At 39.7% G+C, this 17,197-nt stretch overlaps 1 protein-coding gene across 4 annotated transcripts in view; it reads right to left on the reverse strand.

Moving 5' to 3' along the window:
• CEMIP2 (cell migration inducing hyaluronidase 2) overlaps positions 1 to 17,197 on the reverse strand; it is an 87,233-nt gene that overhangs the window by 37,770 nt on the left and 32,266 nt on the right. For 3 of the 4 annotated variants that reach the window (XM_015437275.3, XM_005581918.3, XM_074017648.1), the window contains exons 6-12: positions 14,357 to 14,545; positions 12,057 to 12,226; positions 10,095 to 10,304; positions 9,434 to 9,639; positions 9,231 to 9,300; positions 4,695 to 4,823; positions 1,553 to 1,641 (exon numbers count right to left, since the gene is read on the reverse strand). In XM_015437275.3, coding sequence (XP_015292761.1) covers positions 1,553 to 1,641; positions 4,695 to 4,823; positions 9,231 to 9,300; positions 9,434 to 9,639; positions 10,095 to 10,304; positions 12,057 to 12,226; positions 14,357 to 14,545 — 1,063 coding nt within the window. The remainder of the gene's footprint in view (positions 1 to 1,552; positions 1,642 to 4,694; positions 4,824 to 9,230; positions 9,301 to 9,433; positions 9,640 to 10,094; positions 10,305 to 12,056; positions 12,227 to 14,356; positions 14,546 to 17,197) is intronic. The other variant, XM_005581919.4, reaches the window with a different exon arrangement.

Consider the following 17,197-nt stretch of genomic DNA (forward strand, 5'->3'; position numbering starts at 1 on the left):
TAATGGAGAGAAGAAAGATAACCATTTTCATAATATCACATACACACACCTAGTAAGGAACTACTTAAGCCATTATGAGTAAATTGTTTTATTGTCAAGTCTAATTAAAATATCAATGAACTCAAATATATTTACTCCTCTATTCATATATATAAATACATGTACATATATACACATACACATTACTATACTTATACATAAATATATATACATAGATAAGTAATTTTTTAAGGCAGGGAAGAGAATCAATTGTGTTTATGGATTTTTCTGGCAACTCTAAGCAAAGAAGACATTACTTTCTACCAATTATAATAAACTACATTAGTTCTACCAATTATAATAAACTCTTTAAAACTGAAAAAGCAGCAGTAACTTTCTAGATAGAATTCTTTATTTGCCAGCTACTAGTATCCTCTTAGTTCATAATTTGTTGTCCTCTATATACTCTTTTTTCTTTGTTCTTCTTAAGTTTATCTCCTCTATTTTTTCACTTCATTTGTTGATCAGCTTTTAGGTATCCAGTACTTTGTGTTTATTTTTTTAAATGCCCACAGTTTCCGGGTTTCTCAAATACTATCTGATCATTGCATCAAAATATTTCAGGATCAAGTTGATGTTTGAGGAATCCTGATGAGTAATATACCCACTAGACTTTCCCCAGTTTTCTTCTGATCTCATGTCTTATTAAAGTGTCGCAAGAATCTGCCTCACCCTGAAGTCAGGCTCACCAACCTATGGTGTGCTTCCTCCTTGATTCTCTGAAGAACAATCAGCCCTGGTATTCTTTTCCTAAGTGTCTGTCAACAAAGCCTATTAAATCTAGCGCCCTATTAACTCCATAAACTGGTCAATCAACTTGAAGTATGGAAAATAATAATATGTACAGTTTCTACTGAATATGACTTTAAGTCGCCATCTTTTCCAGAAAATTTTATTTTCATCTGGGACATTTTCTTTATTTTGGCTCACATATAGCATGTAAGAGAACTCTACTGAAATGCGGATCCATATCTAATGCATTTTGTGATTACAAAAGGAAGTAAACTAGAGCCTGGCTATGATGTAATCTGAGGCTACAAAGGACTGAACCAGAACCAGGTTGCTTATCAAATTCAGGATCATTCCTTTTGAAATATTAAATGCAGTGTTCATTTTGACCACGAAGAACAAATTCTATATGGTTTGGTTTTTCAAGGATTAGACTAAACATCTTAGTTTAACTTATTTTTCAATGAATCATACTCCACACCAAATTTGGAAACTTTCTCAACATATCTCCTCTTTTTCCTTTCTCTTTCTGCAACTCTCTCTAGCATCTATTTATAGCCATGAAAAAGGAGAAAAACATCAGCCTCTTTGATATTTCAATAAGATAAAAGCCCAGTCACAGGACCTGGAACAACAGAATAAGTAGTTTTCAAAAAACCCTTTTATGAACTTTTAAAACTTCATTTTAAATGTGTTACCAGAGTAACAGCACAATAAGCTCCAGTTGGAAAGTTTTGCTTTGACAAGGTATAGCTTGGGTGTGACTTAATAGAGCCAGCTTTACCTTGCACTGTTGTCCAAACAGAGGTATTCCCTTGGGTCAGCAGCACTAGAGTTTGTTGTTTTGACACCTTTGTCAATAAATAAGCCAGCCTGAAAAATATAAATAACGGACTGGAATGAATATGAATCCCAACTTACAACAACATATACAATGATTCATGAAAATAGATTTTAGCTTATCACTTCTACCAAAAAAAGTGGGGCAGGGAATCAACAGCAAAGGTACTGTAAAAAACAGCTACTTTCCTGGATATTTTCTACTCATTTAACTCATTTCACTCATTTAGTCATTCAACAAATACTTACTGGTAGGCACCCAGTGTTATACATTAGTTAACAAGAAAAATGTGATCCTTGTTGTTGCTAACACAAAAACTAGCAGAAAGACATGCAATTAAATAAATAATTACAATCCAAAACGATAAGCATATGATAAAGGAAGCAGATGAGGCTTGGGCAGAAGAGAAGGGCATCTGGAGGAGGCCTTTTTTGTGGGTGGAGGTGAGAGGATTCAGGGAATGTCTCCTAAAAGAAGTGACCTCTTAAAGCTGAAACCTGAAGGATGGAGAGAAATTAATCAAGCAAAAGAATGGATTGGCGGTGCAGGGGAGGAGCTGGGAGGAAGGAGCTGAAGAGCCAAAGAAAATAACTCAAGGGAATAGTTTGTACAAAAGTCTGGAGATGACGAGAGAGCATGGAATAGCCAGGAAAAAAAAAAAAAACTTTGATGGACAAACAAGAATGTATGAAGGAAGGAAATATAATGGAGAAGACTAAAGAGGAGCAAACATCAGATCACATGGAATTGATGTGCTACAGAAGTCAGGACAATAGGAATTTAATAAATGCATCGTAACCAACTGTGAGTTAAGGAAAAAACACTGTAGCTATAACATGGATAATGGATTGAAAGAGGATTAAAAAAAAAAAAAAAAAAGGAGGAGGCATATAAGGTAGAAGATGATTCCAGTAATCCAGAAGAGAAATAAAGATGATCTAGACTTGTGGCCATACTAGCAGTGGAAAACAGATAAAGCGAGAATTATTTACTAGGTAGAACTGATAACATTTTGTAATTGATAAAATTCTGTGGGTGAGGGAACGAAAGCAATAAAAGCTCATATATTTTTAGTTCAGGCCACAGTTGAGTAGTAGTTTCATTCACTAAAACAGACATACGGGAATAGGTCTGGGCCTAAAAACAAGAATTTTAGTTTGCAACATGTTTTATTTATGTCCATAAGACATTCAAAGGGTACTCAGTAGGCAGTAGGATAAGCCTGACCAACCTGGACTAGTACAGACCCAGGAGGCATCAGCAGTTGAAGCCATAAGGACCAGTGTGTGTGTGTGCATACATGTGGGTGTGTGCCTGTATGTGTATAGTTATTCCAAAATGACATGTTTCTTTTTGAGTACTCCAAGAATTCAATCTCCTTTGGCTATAAAGTATTATCCTGGACAGTCATTTCCAAATTTAACAAATGAACACCTAATCATCCACTCATGTCATTTAAATGTAATATTCTTATTAATTGAGTAAATTACTGCATGTTAAAAATCAATTAGAATGGGGCCAGGCGTAGTGGCTCACACCTCTAATCCCAACACTTCGGGAGGCCGAGGCAGTCAGTTCACAACGTCAGTAGTTCAATACCAGCCTAGTCAGAATGGTGAAACCCCATCTCTACTAAAAATACAAAAATTAGCCAGCCATGGTGGTGGACACCTGTAATCCCAGCTACTCAGGAGGCTGAGGCAGAGAATTGCTTGAACCCAGGAGGCAGAGGTTGCAGTGAGCTGAGATCGCACCACTGCACTCTAGCCTGGGCGACAGAGCAAGACTCGGTCTCAAAAAAAAAAAAAAAAAAAAAAAAATCAATTAGAATGAGGTGCTTTTTATACCATTTACAATTAAGAAAATTTGAGGATTTCTACTATGAAATGCTACTTTCAATAAACATTAACCAACTATTCAGCTCACGAAAGTCAGTTTTGTATAGTTTTTTCCTCAAGTCTTCATCAAGTGATTCCAAGCTCTTCAAACTGTAACACACTTGGGTTTTTAAAGGATCCTCTGAGTATCATAAATGCAAAGTATTCCTTGAACTGTGGTGTGGGTCACATCAGGGTAAAGGATCTGGGCATTACATGTGTAACAAAAACATTGAAGTTCCTTGTGAGCACAAAATAAATCACATGTATTTATCACCAGGGGTGAAGGGTTAGAGCCAGATTTCGTGAAAAAATTGAAACTCCTAATGGCCTTTAGGTTACTTGATCTGTATCATTTTAAATTAGGTCAACTATTCTTAAGCAGTATTTCACTATTTATATAATTAGTATAATGCCTAATAGGACACTCTACCAGCCACTGTGAATCAAAAGAAGAGATGAATTATGTTTATCAACCCCCAGAAGCATATTATTTAATGTGTACTTCCCTAGAAACAGGTAATAACATTAAAGATTGGAAAGAAGCTGAGAGGGAGGAAGAGATGAAGCAAGGGAAGAAACAAGAGAGAGGATGAGGACACATGAATCAAATCCATTATGTAATTATTCAGGTTACATGTGCATGTATGTGTTGCACATACCCGTATGCGCAATAGGTATGTATAAATGGAATGCTCTATATATATCCTGAACAGGGAGGGGTTAGGTGTCTGTTTTTAATTACAAATTACTTTTTCTGATGACAAGTTCTACCAAAAACTGACATTTCTCAGCTATAATCTACTATGGTTTGAATATATCCCCCAAAAAGCATGTGTTAGAAAGTGCAAAAGTATTGGGAGGTAGAGCCTAAGGTGTTTAGGTCATAAGGGATTCACCCTCTTGAATAGATTAATGCTGATTATAAAAAAGGTTGAGGCAGCAAATTTGTTCTATTGCTCTCTCGACTTCTCCTTGCCCTTCTACCATGGATGACACAGCAAGAAGACCCTTACCAGATGCTGTCCCCTTGATCTTGGACTTCCCAGCCTTCAGAACTGTGAGCCAAATATATTTCTGTTCATTATAAGTTAACTACTCTGTGATATTCTACTACAGCAGCACAAAGTGGATTAAAATATAATCACAATAGTTCATCTTTTACACTGTCTAGCACATGTACTAATTGTTAAAACTTAGAAGCCTACCTTAAAATTTGAATGGACCCTGTTGTTATAAAATATACCCAATGGAGTGAGTTCTGGTTTTGCCAAGAGCTGCAATCCAGTGGATTCCCCAGTAGGTTCCTTGTGGAATAAATACCATATCCCAGCATCCTACAAATGAAAGGACAAGCTTATTAAAAGCCTGATTTATACAGATATCTATGAAACACTCTCATAAACTAACTGCTTCATCAGCAAGTTTAATCTTTTTCACCCAAATCTTTCATTATTGCAGGTTCAGAATTGACAATAAAAAGTTATACACACATCTCAAAGTGGTTATATCACGTATTTTTTTAAAAAAGCAAATTTAATTTTGCTTGCAGGATTGGACAAAAGAGAAATAATTGGTTGGTATAAAAATTCACTTTCAAAACTTTTCCATCATTATCTACATTAAAAGTTATGCAGAATTAAAACCAAATTAGCTTTCCATGTGACCAGGACAGCACAGCCATTAAGCAATATGGTTTTTATCTGTTTACCTCTAAACCTGTTCAATAGATGAGTCATGCCTATTAAACAACTGTCCACCAGCACGCAGAGATCACTGACTTCTTTCAAACAAGTCTAATGCCCTTCCTGTCCTGAGGGAAATTTTTGCCAAAGAAAAAAAAAACACCACACGTATGAATCAGGATGCTGTCTCAGGCTGGGCCCTGTCTGTTCAATTTCACTATTACTGACCTTAATAGGAACAGAACAGTTTCAAATTTTTTGACACTCAAAATGAGACATAAAAATGGAAAAAATGTTAATTCCCATGACAGTTCTTTATTTTACAACTCAATTAAAAATCAGCCCAACGTGAAGGACGACTTCACTTGATGGAACTTTGATTAAATAATTTGTTAAAACTTAATCATACAGTGTAAATGGACAGCATTAATTCAAATTTAGCACACATTTATTTAGTGCCAACTATGTGCCAGGTATATAGTAAGACTATTCTCAAATAATTCATAGTCTAATAAGAAATATAGAGATAATTAAAATATAATATACCTAATAAGTACTTACTAGCTGTAACAAATGGAGTCCATTGGGAGGAGAGATGAGAGAGGAATTATGGAAAACATATATATATACCCACACACCAAAATGAATGCCATGTGTAACATTTTCCATGATAAAAGTTTACCAATGGGTCTTAATAAAACAAACTACTCTGAAAAATGTTTGCTACCTCAACTCTTCTGGGCACGAAACAGACAAGTCGACAGGATAAGACCTGGAGGGTCAGAAGAAAACTCCATACTATAACCTGTAAACTGAGGGCAGAGGGGACCATCCTAGGATGCAATGGAGATGGAGATGGAGATGGGAGTGGGACGGGGATAAGGGGGCAGCACTGTTTCCTGTTAAAACACAGTGGTGTCAACACAGGTAAAAGGAGCTTTGTAAAAGGCAGTGGAAAGGTACAATGAAAAAATGGTTTGATTTACTTTGGGAGGAAAAACCCTGCCCAAATTAGCTTTTACTGGAACAGTTTTTCTAGAGAGAAAATAAACAGCTCACAGAATAAAAAGGAAGAACATACATGCAATGCTTTCTTCTTTTCTCACAGGAGCCACAGTAAGGGTATCTGGCAGCCTCACCTTCTATTTTTCATGAACTCTCAGCAATTTGCTTTAATCTTCAAGCCCTGACTTCTAAAAAGAGCTAAAAGAAATCTTTGTTCTGGCTGTTGACGCGTAATGTCACATAGATCAGAAGATGACTGTGCATCAACTTCTTGGTCATCTTTACTCAAAAACTCACTTTCCAGTTAGAAACTCTAGCACAAACCTCATACAGGCTCAACAAATATTTGATGAAAAATGAATGAATGAAAACCTAAAATGATCAAATATCTGGGTTTCTGCCCTGTCAAATAAGAATCTTCAATTGACAGAGACTTTCAGATTATGTTTTATGTTTTTAAATAAAATAACAGACATGAGTTCAAACCATCATCCACTGATGCCTTTTTTGTTATCTCAAATAAATACTCCCTTCAGCTAATCTTTTGCTTCATCTTGGCAAACAATGCTAGGTATTTATTTCCATTTAAAAACTTAAGTAGCCATGCAGTATAAATATGAATATTTAGGCATCACTGCAAATTTCATATTTTTTATTGCAGTTTTCAATACAGTTACAATCTCGATAGCATACTATCTTAAAAGATTCATTTAGCGGCTGGGCGTGGTGGCTCACGCCTGTAATCCCAGCACTTTGGGAGGCCAAGGCGGGCGGATCACCTGAGGTCAGGAGTTCGAGACCAGCCTAACCGACGTGGTGAAAACGTGTCTCTACTAAAAATACAAGAATTAGCCAGGCATGGTGGCAGGCACCTGTAATCCCAGCTACTAGGGAGGCTGAGGCAGGAGAATCACTTGAACCCAGGAGGGGGAGATTGCAGTGAGCCGAGATCTTGCCACTGCACTCCAGCCTGGGGGACAGAGCGAGACTTCGTCTCAAAAAAAAAGAAGGAAAAGATTCATTTAGCCTGAGTATGGTGGCTCATGACTGTAATCCTAACGCTTTGGGAGGCTAAGGCAGGTGGATGGTTTGAGCCCAGGAGTCCGAGACCAGTCTGGGCAACAGAGTGAAACCTCCTCTCATTCTCTTACTCTCTCTCTCTCTCTCCCCCACCATATATATATGGTTTATATATATGAGATATATATATATATAAAATCAGCAGGTGTGATGGCATGCGCCTGTAGTATCAGCTACTCAGAGGCTGAGGTAGGAGGATGGCTTGAGCCCAGGAGGCAGAGGGTGCAGTAAGCCAAGGTCTCACCACTACACTTCAACCTGAGAGACAGCGAGACCCTGTCTCAGGGGGAAAAAAAGATTCATTTAGGTTTTAAAAATTAGCAGTTTTAGTAACACTAAAACTCTAGGCCGGGCGTGGTGGCTCAAGCCTGTAATCCCAGCACTTTGGGAGGCCGAGACGGGCGGATCACGAGGTCAGGCGATCGAGACCATCCTGGCTAACATGGTGAAACCCCGTCTCTACTAAAAAATACAAAAAACTAGCCGGGCGAGGTGGTGGGCGCCTGTAGTCCCAGCTACTCGGGAGGCTGAGGCAGGAGAATGGTGTAAACCCGGGAGGCGGAGCTTGCAGTGAGCTGAGATCTGGCCACTGCACTCCAGCCTGGGCCACAGAGCGAGACTCCGTCTCAAAAAAAAAAAAAAAAACAACAACAACAACAATAACACTAAAACTCTCAATAATAAATACAAATTTCTCCAAACTTATCCAGGGGACATTTCTACTACCCAAAAATATCATTTAGTCTCTTAAAATTTATTCTCATGTGTGTCTTAATTCATCATAATGAGTTTTGCTGCTTTCCCAAGGAAATGAAATTCCCATGTGTATATAAAGCCTTACATTCAACAAAAGGGTGTGCCCCCGACCAGAGTGACAATTGTCATGGTATTCTCCAAAATAATCCATTCTCATAAAGAAAAGCTAAGGTTTTTTGTGGGCTTTGTTGTTGTTGTTTTTTTTTTTTTGCGTGTGCGTTTTTGTTGACACGGGGTCTCACTGTTACCTGGGCTGGAGTACAGTGGTGCAATCTCGATTCACAGCAGCCTCCACCTCTTGGGCTCAAGTATCCTCCCACCCCAGCCTCCCAAGTGGCTGGGACAATAGGTACGTACCACTTTACCTGGCTTTTTTTTTTTGGGGGGGGCAGGGGTCGGGGGTGTATCGCCATGTTGCCCAGGCTGGTCTCGAACTCCTGAGATCAAGCAATTCAACCACCTCGGCCTCCCAAAGTGCTGGGATTACAGGTGTGAGCCACTGCGCCTGACCTAAGCCTATTTTTATCAACACCCTGAAATTGAAATTATCAGTTACATGGCCACATATGACTTAAATATGAGAAGCCAGAAAGGTTGTACCTAATACACCAAAAATACACTCTGGAAATAACATAACGCTAGTGATTAGTCCACTTCTTTTCCCACTTTGGCATCTCTCTTATTAAACTCATAGATAATAACAGGCACAGGCCGGGCGCAGTGGCTTAACGCCTGTAATCCCAGCACTTTGGGAGGCTGAGGCAGGTGGATCACAAGGTCAGGAGATCGAGACCATCCTGGCTAACAAGGTGAAACCCTGTCTCTACCAAAAATACAGAAAATTAGCCAGGTGTAGTAGTGGGCACCCGTGGTCCTAGCTACTCGGAAGGCTGAGGCAGGAGAATGACATGAACCCGGGAGGCAGAGCTTGCAGTGAGCCGAGATCACGCCACTGCACTCCAGCCTGGGCAACAGACCGAGACTGCATGTCAAAAAAAAAAAAATCACAAAAAAGATATTATATTAATGGGCACAAATAATTTACGAGAAATAGAATACCATCTCAGCCATATCCCGCTCTCAGCTAAACAAGTAGTACCAGAAAACAATGTCATGCTTGGGTTACACTAGCACACATGACATTAAATCCAAATAAGCCAGACTATTTATAAACAAGAAAAACATTAAAACATCTGAGGTCACTTTAACATTATTTACCTGTGAGCCTGCAGCTGCATTATTAATCAGATTATTGTTGGGATGAGCAATCCAGAAAGTCGAAACAGCCCTGCAAGGAATTTTCCAAGGTGATTTAAACATTCTTCGCAAAAACTCCTGCCCACTCAAAACTTCCCCCAAAACCTCTTCCCCGAAAGTCAAAGGCCTTGACGCATGGGTTTTTCTCTCTGCCAATTACTCACATACAGTCAGTAGCAGGCACAGGGATGTAATTTCCAAACACTTTATCTCGCATGGTGGTACACATGGAGTTGTTCCTATCAGTGGGCAGGAGAGTGCCCGGCTTGGTGAGGAGTCCCAGATTGTGGAACAAAGTATTCCTCTGTTCAATACCATCTTCCAAAAAGAAACAGTGACCTAGTGTGTCAAATCCAATGGTGTCTTTTATCTGCAGAAATAAAAGTATATTAATGTCATTGGTAACAAGACTGATTGTGATTTAAGTGACAAGCGCTATCCAGTGTAGCATGTTCACTACAAATGGAAAAAGAGGTTTGAACCTTAGCAGAATGGGCAAAGTGAAATGTCAGGCTTAATTTATCTCTGAAGGGGATAATCTACTTGGGTCCTACAGGGGAAAAAAAATAAAAATAAATTGCAAATAAATAAATAAATAAATAATAAAATACAAAATATAAAATTGAATTAAATGTAAAAGAGGATACTCTGGGTGGTTGGAAAGGTATACTTCCTTCAGATGGAAAAATCGTGGAATGCTCAGAAAAGGCAGAATAGAGCAAGGCATGGGGCTAAACCGTTTACTTATATAAAATTGAGAAGACATAAGAATTAAAGAGTTAGCTATTTCAATAATACAGGTTGACCTAATGTGAGGCTACTTACTAGCAAGCCATTTGTTCCATGCACAGTGATGCACCTTGAGAAGCTGTGGTGAATAGACAGGCCGTCCACAAATGTTGCGTGTCTGTATCCTCCTTTATAATCCACGTCTCCACACAGGTGAAAATGAACAGGATATCGCCCCATCTGCTGCTGACCCATGCGTTTCAATTCCACATAAGAAAGATGGACTGAAGTAAAATTTTTCATTATCTGTAAGTCAAGGTACTAAAATCAAACTCATACTTTTCAGAATGGGGAACTAGCAAAAAAATGTTGTTTTAGCAGAAAACATCCAAAGGAGAATACTTATTAAAACATTTGATTTTCTTTTGCATCCTGTTTTCCCAGATTGCCAGTTAATAATTTAGCAAATGCTTGTTTACATAAGCAAATGCTTTAAAGAGCCATAAAAATAGCCTCCAATTAGGAATAAAGGCAAATGTAATCAGGAAAGATGCAATAATGATCTCTGCTAAGTGTTTTGATTTGTTCAAATATTTTGGGCATTCCCAGTCTCATCTTGTTCTTTCACTTCTATAACCTCCATTGGAGTCTGATAAATAGTTATTTATTTCTAGATTCTCCCCAGTGTTTTAGTTAGCGCATAAGATGCTTGACTTAAGTTATTTTTAAAAGTTCTTCTGTGATCCAAAGTTTGAGCACTCTCAATATTTTTAAACACTAGATTTTCAATCATATTACTAAAAACAAGCGAATAGTACTGATCAACATTTCAGAAATCCTTGTAACAGGCGGGGTACGGTGGCTCACACCTAGCACTTTGGGGGGCCAAGGTGGGCAAATTGCTTGAGCCCAGGAGTTCAATACCATACCAGCCTGGGCAACATGGCAAAACCTTGTCTCAAAAAAAAAAAAAAAATACAAAAAGTAGCCAGGTGCAGTGGTGTACACCTGTAGTCCCAGCTATTTGGCGGGGCTGAGGTGGGAGGATCACTTGATCCCAGGATATTGAGGCCACAGTCAGTTGTGATCATGCCACTGCACTCTATGCTGGGTAACAGAATGAGACTCTATCTCAAAAAAACAAACAAAAAAAAATTCTCGTAACAGAAATGCTACTACTTACAACCACAGCCTATTGAATGCACAAAAAGTGATTTAAAAACACATGTAGCCAAAATGCAGCCCAGAAGTCCAACAGATTAGTATATATTAATAGAATACTGCCTAGCATACAGTAAGTGCTCAACATTTTTTCAGAACAAACATTTGTATACAAAATTTTTTTTTTTTTTTTTTTTTTTTTTTTTTGAGACGGAGTCTTGCTCTGTCACCCAGGCTGGAGTGCAGTGGCCGGATCTCAGCTCACTGCAAGCTCCTCCTCTCGGGTTCGCGCAATTCTCCTGCCTCAGCCTCCTGAGTAGCTGGGACTACAGGCACCCGCCACTTCGCCCGGCTAGTTTTTTGTATTTTTTTAGTAGAGACGGGGTTTCACCGTATTAGCCAGGATGGTCTCGATCTCCTGACCTCATGATCCGCCCGTCTCGGCCTCCCAAAGTGCTGGGATTACAGGCTTGAGCCACCGCGCCCGGCCTACAAAAAATATTTTTACAGAAACATATTTTGCATGTGCTTGCTAGTATTGCTAACCCTTTGGTAAAACTATGTTTTTTAAAAAACTAATTGATTCTTTCAGAAATCGCATGCATGGATACCAAAGAGCCTTTTTTTTTTTTTTTGTCTCTGTAATTGGTTCTTCCCAATATATTGATCTGACTCCTTATGGAACAATTCTTAAATGGTTTAACTAGAGGTCCAGACCAACTAAATGAAGTCATTACATTCTATTTTAATCATCTAAAACCTCCTCATTGTCATTGAGAAACAAAACATGATTTGCTTTTAATATCCATTTATTTCTCATTCCAAAACTGGACAGTTTCTTCAAACATGTATTTAGCAACCAGGATTTCAAAGAAATAATCAAATCCTTTTGCCTACCATAACGTGTCCCCCAAAGGTATCATAATCAAAAAATTGGCACTGATTTTCTGCATAGCACGATTCCTCCACTTCTCCTTGGATCACAATATTCCGGGTAAGAATTCCAACCTCAGCTCTCATGTCTACACCGTCTATGATCTCACCCATGTGCAGGAACTGTGGGGTTTCTGGTTGATATGGGCAAGGAAAAAAAAGAATGTTAGAACAAAGAAAACATGAAACTCACTTCAAAAAGACATTCTCTTCATTCCATAACCCCAAGATGATCCTGAGAACTTCTCATCTGCTCCCATTCTCTGACACCTCAGAATCAGAATCCCAGCACACGGGGAATTTAAAGATTCAGCACACAGGGAATTTAGTCCAGCCCCCACCCACTGCCTGAACCCTCACTACTAACTGTTCCGCCAATTCTCAAACCCACATACTGACAGAAAGCTGGTTCCTTCCTGAAGCAGCTCAATCCTCCCTTCAACAGCACTAATAATCTGGAATCTGCCTAATGATCCCTAATCTTTCTCTCCAGTTTCTGTCCATACGCTCTTGGACTTCTCCCCTAGGGTGTAAGAACCACCAAATGCATGGTGAGTCCATAAAACACATGGTGTGTAGATATTAATATCAGGGTGTCAAATTGCTTATGCTTTTACTTGGAAGCTAATCTGCAACTGGACATTAACAATAGATAAATTACCATCTTTTCTTTCTCATTTCTTATTTTAATATTAGTATGCATTCTTTTAAATTCTCACATTTACTGGAAGTGTAGAAGCACTTTAATAATGAGCTTTTCACTGATGATCTTATTATATAAACTCAGGAAGGAAAAATACACATAAATCATGGGAGGACAGCTCATGAAGACTCATCATGCAGACTTGTTAACAAGAGTTAGAATTTCCAAAAAAAATTAATGCCAGATGGTATCATAGTTTTGGGGGCTTTTTGTTGTTGGTGGTGTTCTTGTTTTGTTTATGCCCTGTATTATCAAGAAGGAAAAGTACAATGTCGAATGAAGCACAGGGAAAAAGGGCCAAGTGAGCCAATCACTATTTTTTTCCAAAGCAGAAAATTTTTCCTTAATTGAAGCTCTACCTATTACTCTAAATTACTGAAAAACTAAAGAAGCACTTACTGAACAGTTACTGTAAACTCTTTTGTTTTATACCATAAATGTGTACTTCAGTTCAAAAGAAAAGCAATAGAATGAGTGAAATGCACCATGAATCCTATAAATGAAGCCATGTACAAAGGGGCTGTGCCTAGTACCAGGCTCAAAATGAGTGCCCGGTAAGTGTCAGGCATTCTTTCAATATGCAACTTACAGTAAGAATTTCTTCATGTAGTTTTTTTTGACGCAGGTTGCTCCGTCGCCCAGGTTGCAGTGAACTGAGATCACGTCACTGCACTGCGTGAACCTCCTGGGTTCAAGCAGTTCTCCTGCCTCAGCCTCCCTAGCAGGTGGGATTACAAGCCTTGTGCCACCATGCCCAGCTAATGTTTTTTGTATTTTTAATAGAGACAGGGTTTCACCATATTGTCCAGGCTAGTCTCAAATGCATAACCACAAGTGAACCACCCGCCTCGGCCTCCCAAAGTGCTGGGATTATAGGCGGGAGCCACTGCTCCCAGCCAGGAAATGTAGTCTTACGAAAATACCTATTTGATTCCACTTTAAGTATTAGTGAGGTTTTTTTTTTTTTTTTTTTTTTTGGCTAATCAAATAGGCACTTGAAAACCACAGGATTTCTTTTAATTAAGAAAGACTTCTATTTATAAATGGATCTAATTCATCGTTGGGTTTACAATTATCTGACAGTAGAAAATTAATACAGAAGAAAATGGAGGGGAGGCAGCGGGAGGGAGAGCACCAGGAAAAATAGCTGATACATGCTGGGCTGAATACTTAGGTGATGGGTTGGTAGGTGCAGCAAACCACCATGGTACACATTTACCTATGTAATGAACCTACACATTCTGCGTATGTACCCCAGAACTTAAAATAATGGAAAAGACCTTGGAAAATCAATTTCTGTAGTTGACATCTCTTTTTTTTTATACAAAGAAACTGAAGCAATATGTATCATTAGTAGCAAGAATATTGCTCAATAGCTATTTTTATCTAATTTTCCCTGGAATCTAGTGTTCAATGCATTCCACTGCTATGACCTTCAATACTGATGATGGTGATGGTGGTGGTGGTGGTGACAGTAGTGATTGAGAGGAAAAAGGATTCCAGGAATCAAATCTCAAGAAAATAGTGTGTTTCCCAAGAAGTACTCTGAGCAATTTAATACCTTTGACTTTGACCTGAAAATGGCTGCATTCGGAACAGGGAAGAAGAGTGAACTCCTCTGCTTGGTACATGGAATAGTCTGTGCTTGCGACCACAATCTGGTCTCCAGGTTTCCAACTACTAACGTCATCTAGCAAATTTAGCTTCACTCCATCTACAACCTCTACCCGGAAACCTGAAAGAGAAACACCTAAACCAAAAAGAAAAAGAAAGTGATACATTAACAGTATTTTTTTTCTCTCTAAAATCAACCTTCACACTGATTCACAAATCAAAAGTTAAGATAACCATGATTCAGCAAATTTTTATGCATGCTACCATGTGTCAGTCGCTCTACAGATATAAATAATAAAAATATGAAAATGGAGAGATCTCTGCCCTCAAGGGCAGAGTACCCCATGTACCTCTAGTCATGAAGGAACACAAGATGTCACCTTAGTAAACTATTACTTTATAATTTTGAAGAAGGCTCTAGATCCCCAAATCTCTTGCTATATTTCAACTCAGTGCAACAACTGTTATACTGACCCCAAATCATCCCAATATGTGACAAGTACCTATATTCCAGCAGAAGTTTTCAAGTAGAGGATAAATACCCAGTGCTTCAAGTTGATCCAAGCACAGAAAAATGGATAGGACATTAGCGTACTGACATTAGCACACTAACAATCTTAAGGATAAGATTTTGTGGGCCAGCACTTCAGGAGGCCAAGGCAGGAGGATCACTTGAGCTCAGCAGTTCGAGACCAGCCTGGGCAACATGTGAGACCCCTGTCCCTGCAAAACACATTGGCCGGGCATGGTGATGTGTGCCTATATCCCCAGCTACTTCGGCAGCTGAGGTGGGAGGACTGCTTGAGCCAGGAAGGTTAAGGCTGCAGTGAGCTATGATCGGGCCATTCGTAGGCATTCCAGCCTACGAGACACAGCAAGACCCTGTCTCAAAAATAAGTAAATACATAAAATAACAATTTGTGGATGGGCACAGTGGCTCATGCCTATAATCTCAACACTTTGGGAGGCCGAGGGCAGAGGATCACTTGAGCCCAGGAATTCAAGACTAGCCCGAGCAACAGAGCGAAGCCCCATCTCTACAAAATATTTTTAGAAGTAGCAGGGCGTGGTGGCACACGCTTGTAGTCTCAGCTACTTGGGAGTCTGAGGTGGGAGGATCACTTGAGCACAGGAGTTTGAGGCTGCAGTGAGACATGACTGTGCCATTGCACTCCAGCCTAGGCAACAGAGCAAGATACTCTCTCAAAAAAATAACATAAAAATCTGTCTCAGAAAACCCTTCATGTCTGTGCCTTTGCTCATGCTTTATTCTTCCCCTAAAATGTCTTTCCATTCTTCTTGACTAACCAACATACTGTCCTTTTTATGAAGTTCAGGCGATTCTTTAAGGACTTCCCAAACATCCTTGTTGGAAGCAACCTCTCTGTCTCCAGTATTCTCTCGGTGTACTGCCTGGAATTGTTCATACCTTCCTATTGGGAGAACCGCCCACCTCCTTGGAAGCTGCATCAGTGAAGGTTGCAGAGTACATTATTTACGTATGCACGACTCTGTCTTGTTTGTGGTACGTATCCACGGATGTCTACTGAATGGATGAGTATGACCAGTACGATCTGCAATGTGACCTGAGGTCACATGATGGTGCCCCTGTCCAGCTCAGCTCCTTTCCTGGGATGATGTAAATTATGTAATCTAATGACTACTAATTACTGATCTTTCCTAATATCTTCTTTGAAAGTCAAAGTTAGTTCCCAATTAAACAGACAAGAATTGAAAATCTGATCCAGTTTCACAACTTGGCTTCTTTTACATGCTATCCAGTATAGAAACGTTTTCTGCTTCTTAACATTCATGATATAATCTGTCATAAATCAAAAGCTGATTTAATGGAAATGTCTACGAAATGGATGGGAAATGTCTATGAAATGGATGGGAACTACTTCATAACATTGATAAAAAAGGAAAACATGACATTTCAAAAGATAGCTGTTTAATAAATATCTGTACTTCTCTGTCGTCTTTCTAATTAACAGCATACTACTCTGTGGCTACTTTAAGATGCTGACTCTAGGATGGGCATGGTGGCTTATTCCTGTAATCCCAACACTTTAGGAGGCTAGGGCAGGAGGATCACTGAGTCCAGGAGACCAGCCTGGACAACACAGTGAGACTTCATCTCTACAAAAAAAAATTTAAAAATGAGTCAGGTGTGGTGGTGCATGCGTGTACTCCCAGATACTGGGAAGGCTGAGGTGGGAAGGCTGCTTAAGCCCAGGAGGTCAAGGCTACAGTGAATGGTGATTGGACTACTGCACTCCAGCCTAGGAGACAAGAGTGAGATGGAAGGAAGGAAGGAAGGAAGGAAGGAAGGAAGGAAGGAAGGAAGGAGGGAAGGAGGGAAGGAGGGAAGGAGGGAAGGAGGGAAGGAGGGAAGGAGGGAAGGAGGGAAGGAGGGAAGGAGGGAAGGAGGGAAGGAGGGAAGGAGGGAAGGAGGGAAGGAGGGAAGGAGGGAAGGAGGGAAGGAGGGAAGGAGGGAGGGAGGGAGGGAGGGAGGGAGGGAGGGAGGGAGGAAGGAAGGAAGGAAGGAAAAAGAAAAGAAAGGAAAGGAAAGAAAGAAAAGCCTGTAATCCCACTCTGGGAAGCTGAGGCAGGCAGATCACCTGAGGTCAGGAATTCAAGACCAGCCTGGCCAACATGGTGAAACCCCATCTCTACTAAAAATACAAAATTAGCCAGGTGTGGTGGCACATGCCTGTAGTCCCAGCTACTCAGGAGGCTGAGGCAGGAGAATAGCTTGAACCCCAGTGTGGGTGACAGAGCAAGACTC

The sequence above is a fragment of the Macaca fascicularis genome, chromosome 15 (assembly GCF_037993035.2).
Source record: "Macaca fascicularis isolate 582-1 chromosome 15, T2T-MFA8v1.1".
NCBI classification, from domain to species: domain Eukaryota; kingdom Metazoa; phylum Chordata; class Mammalia; order Primates; family Cercopithecidae; genus Macaca; species Macaca fascicularis.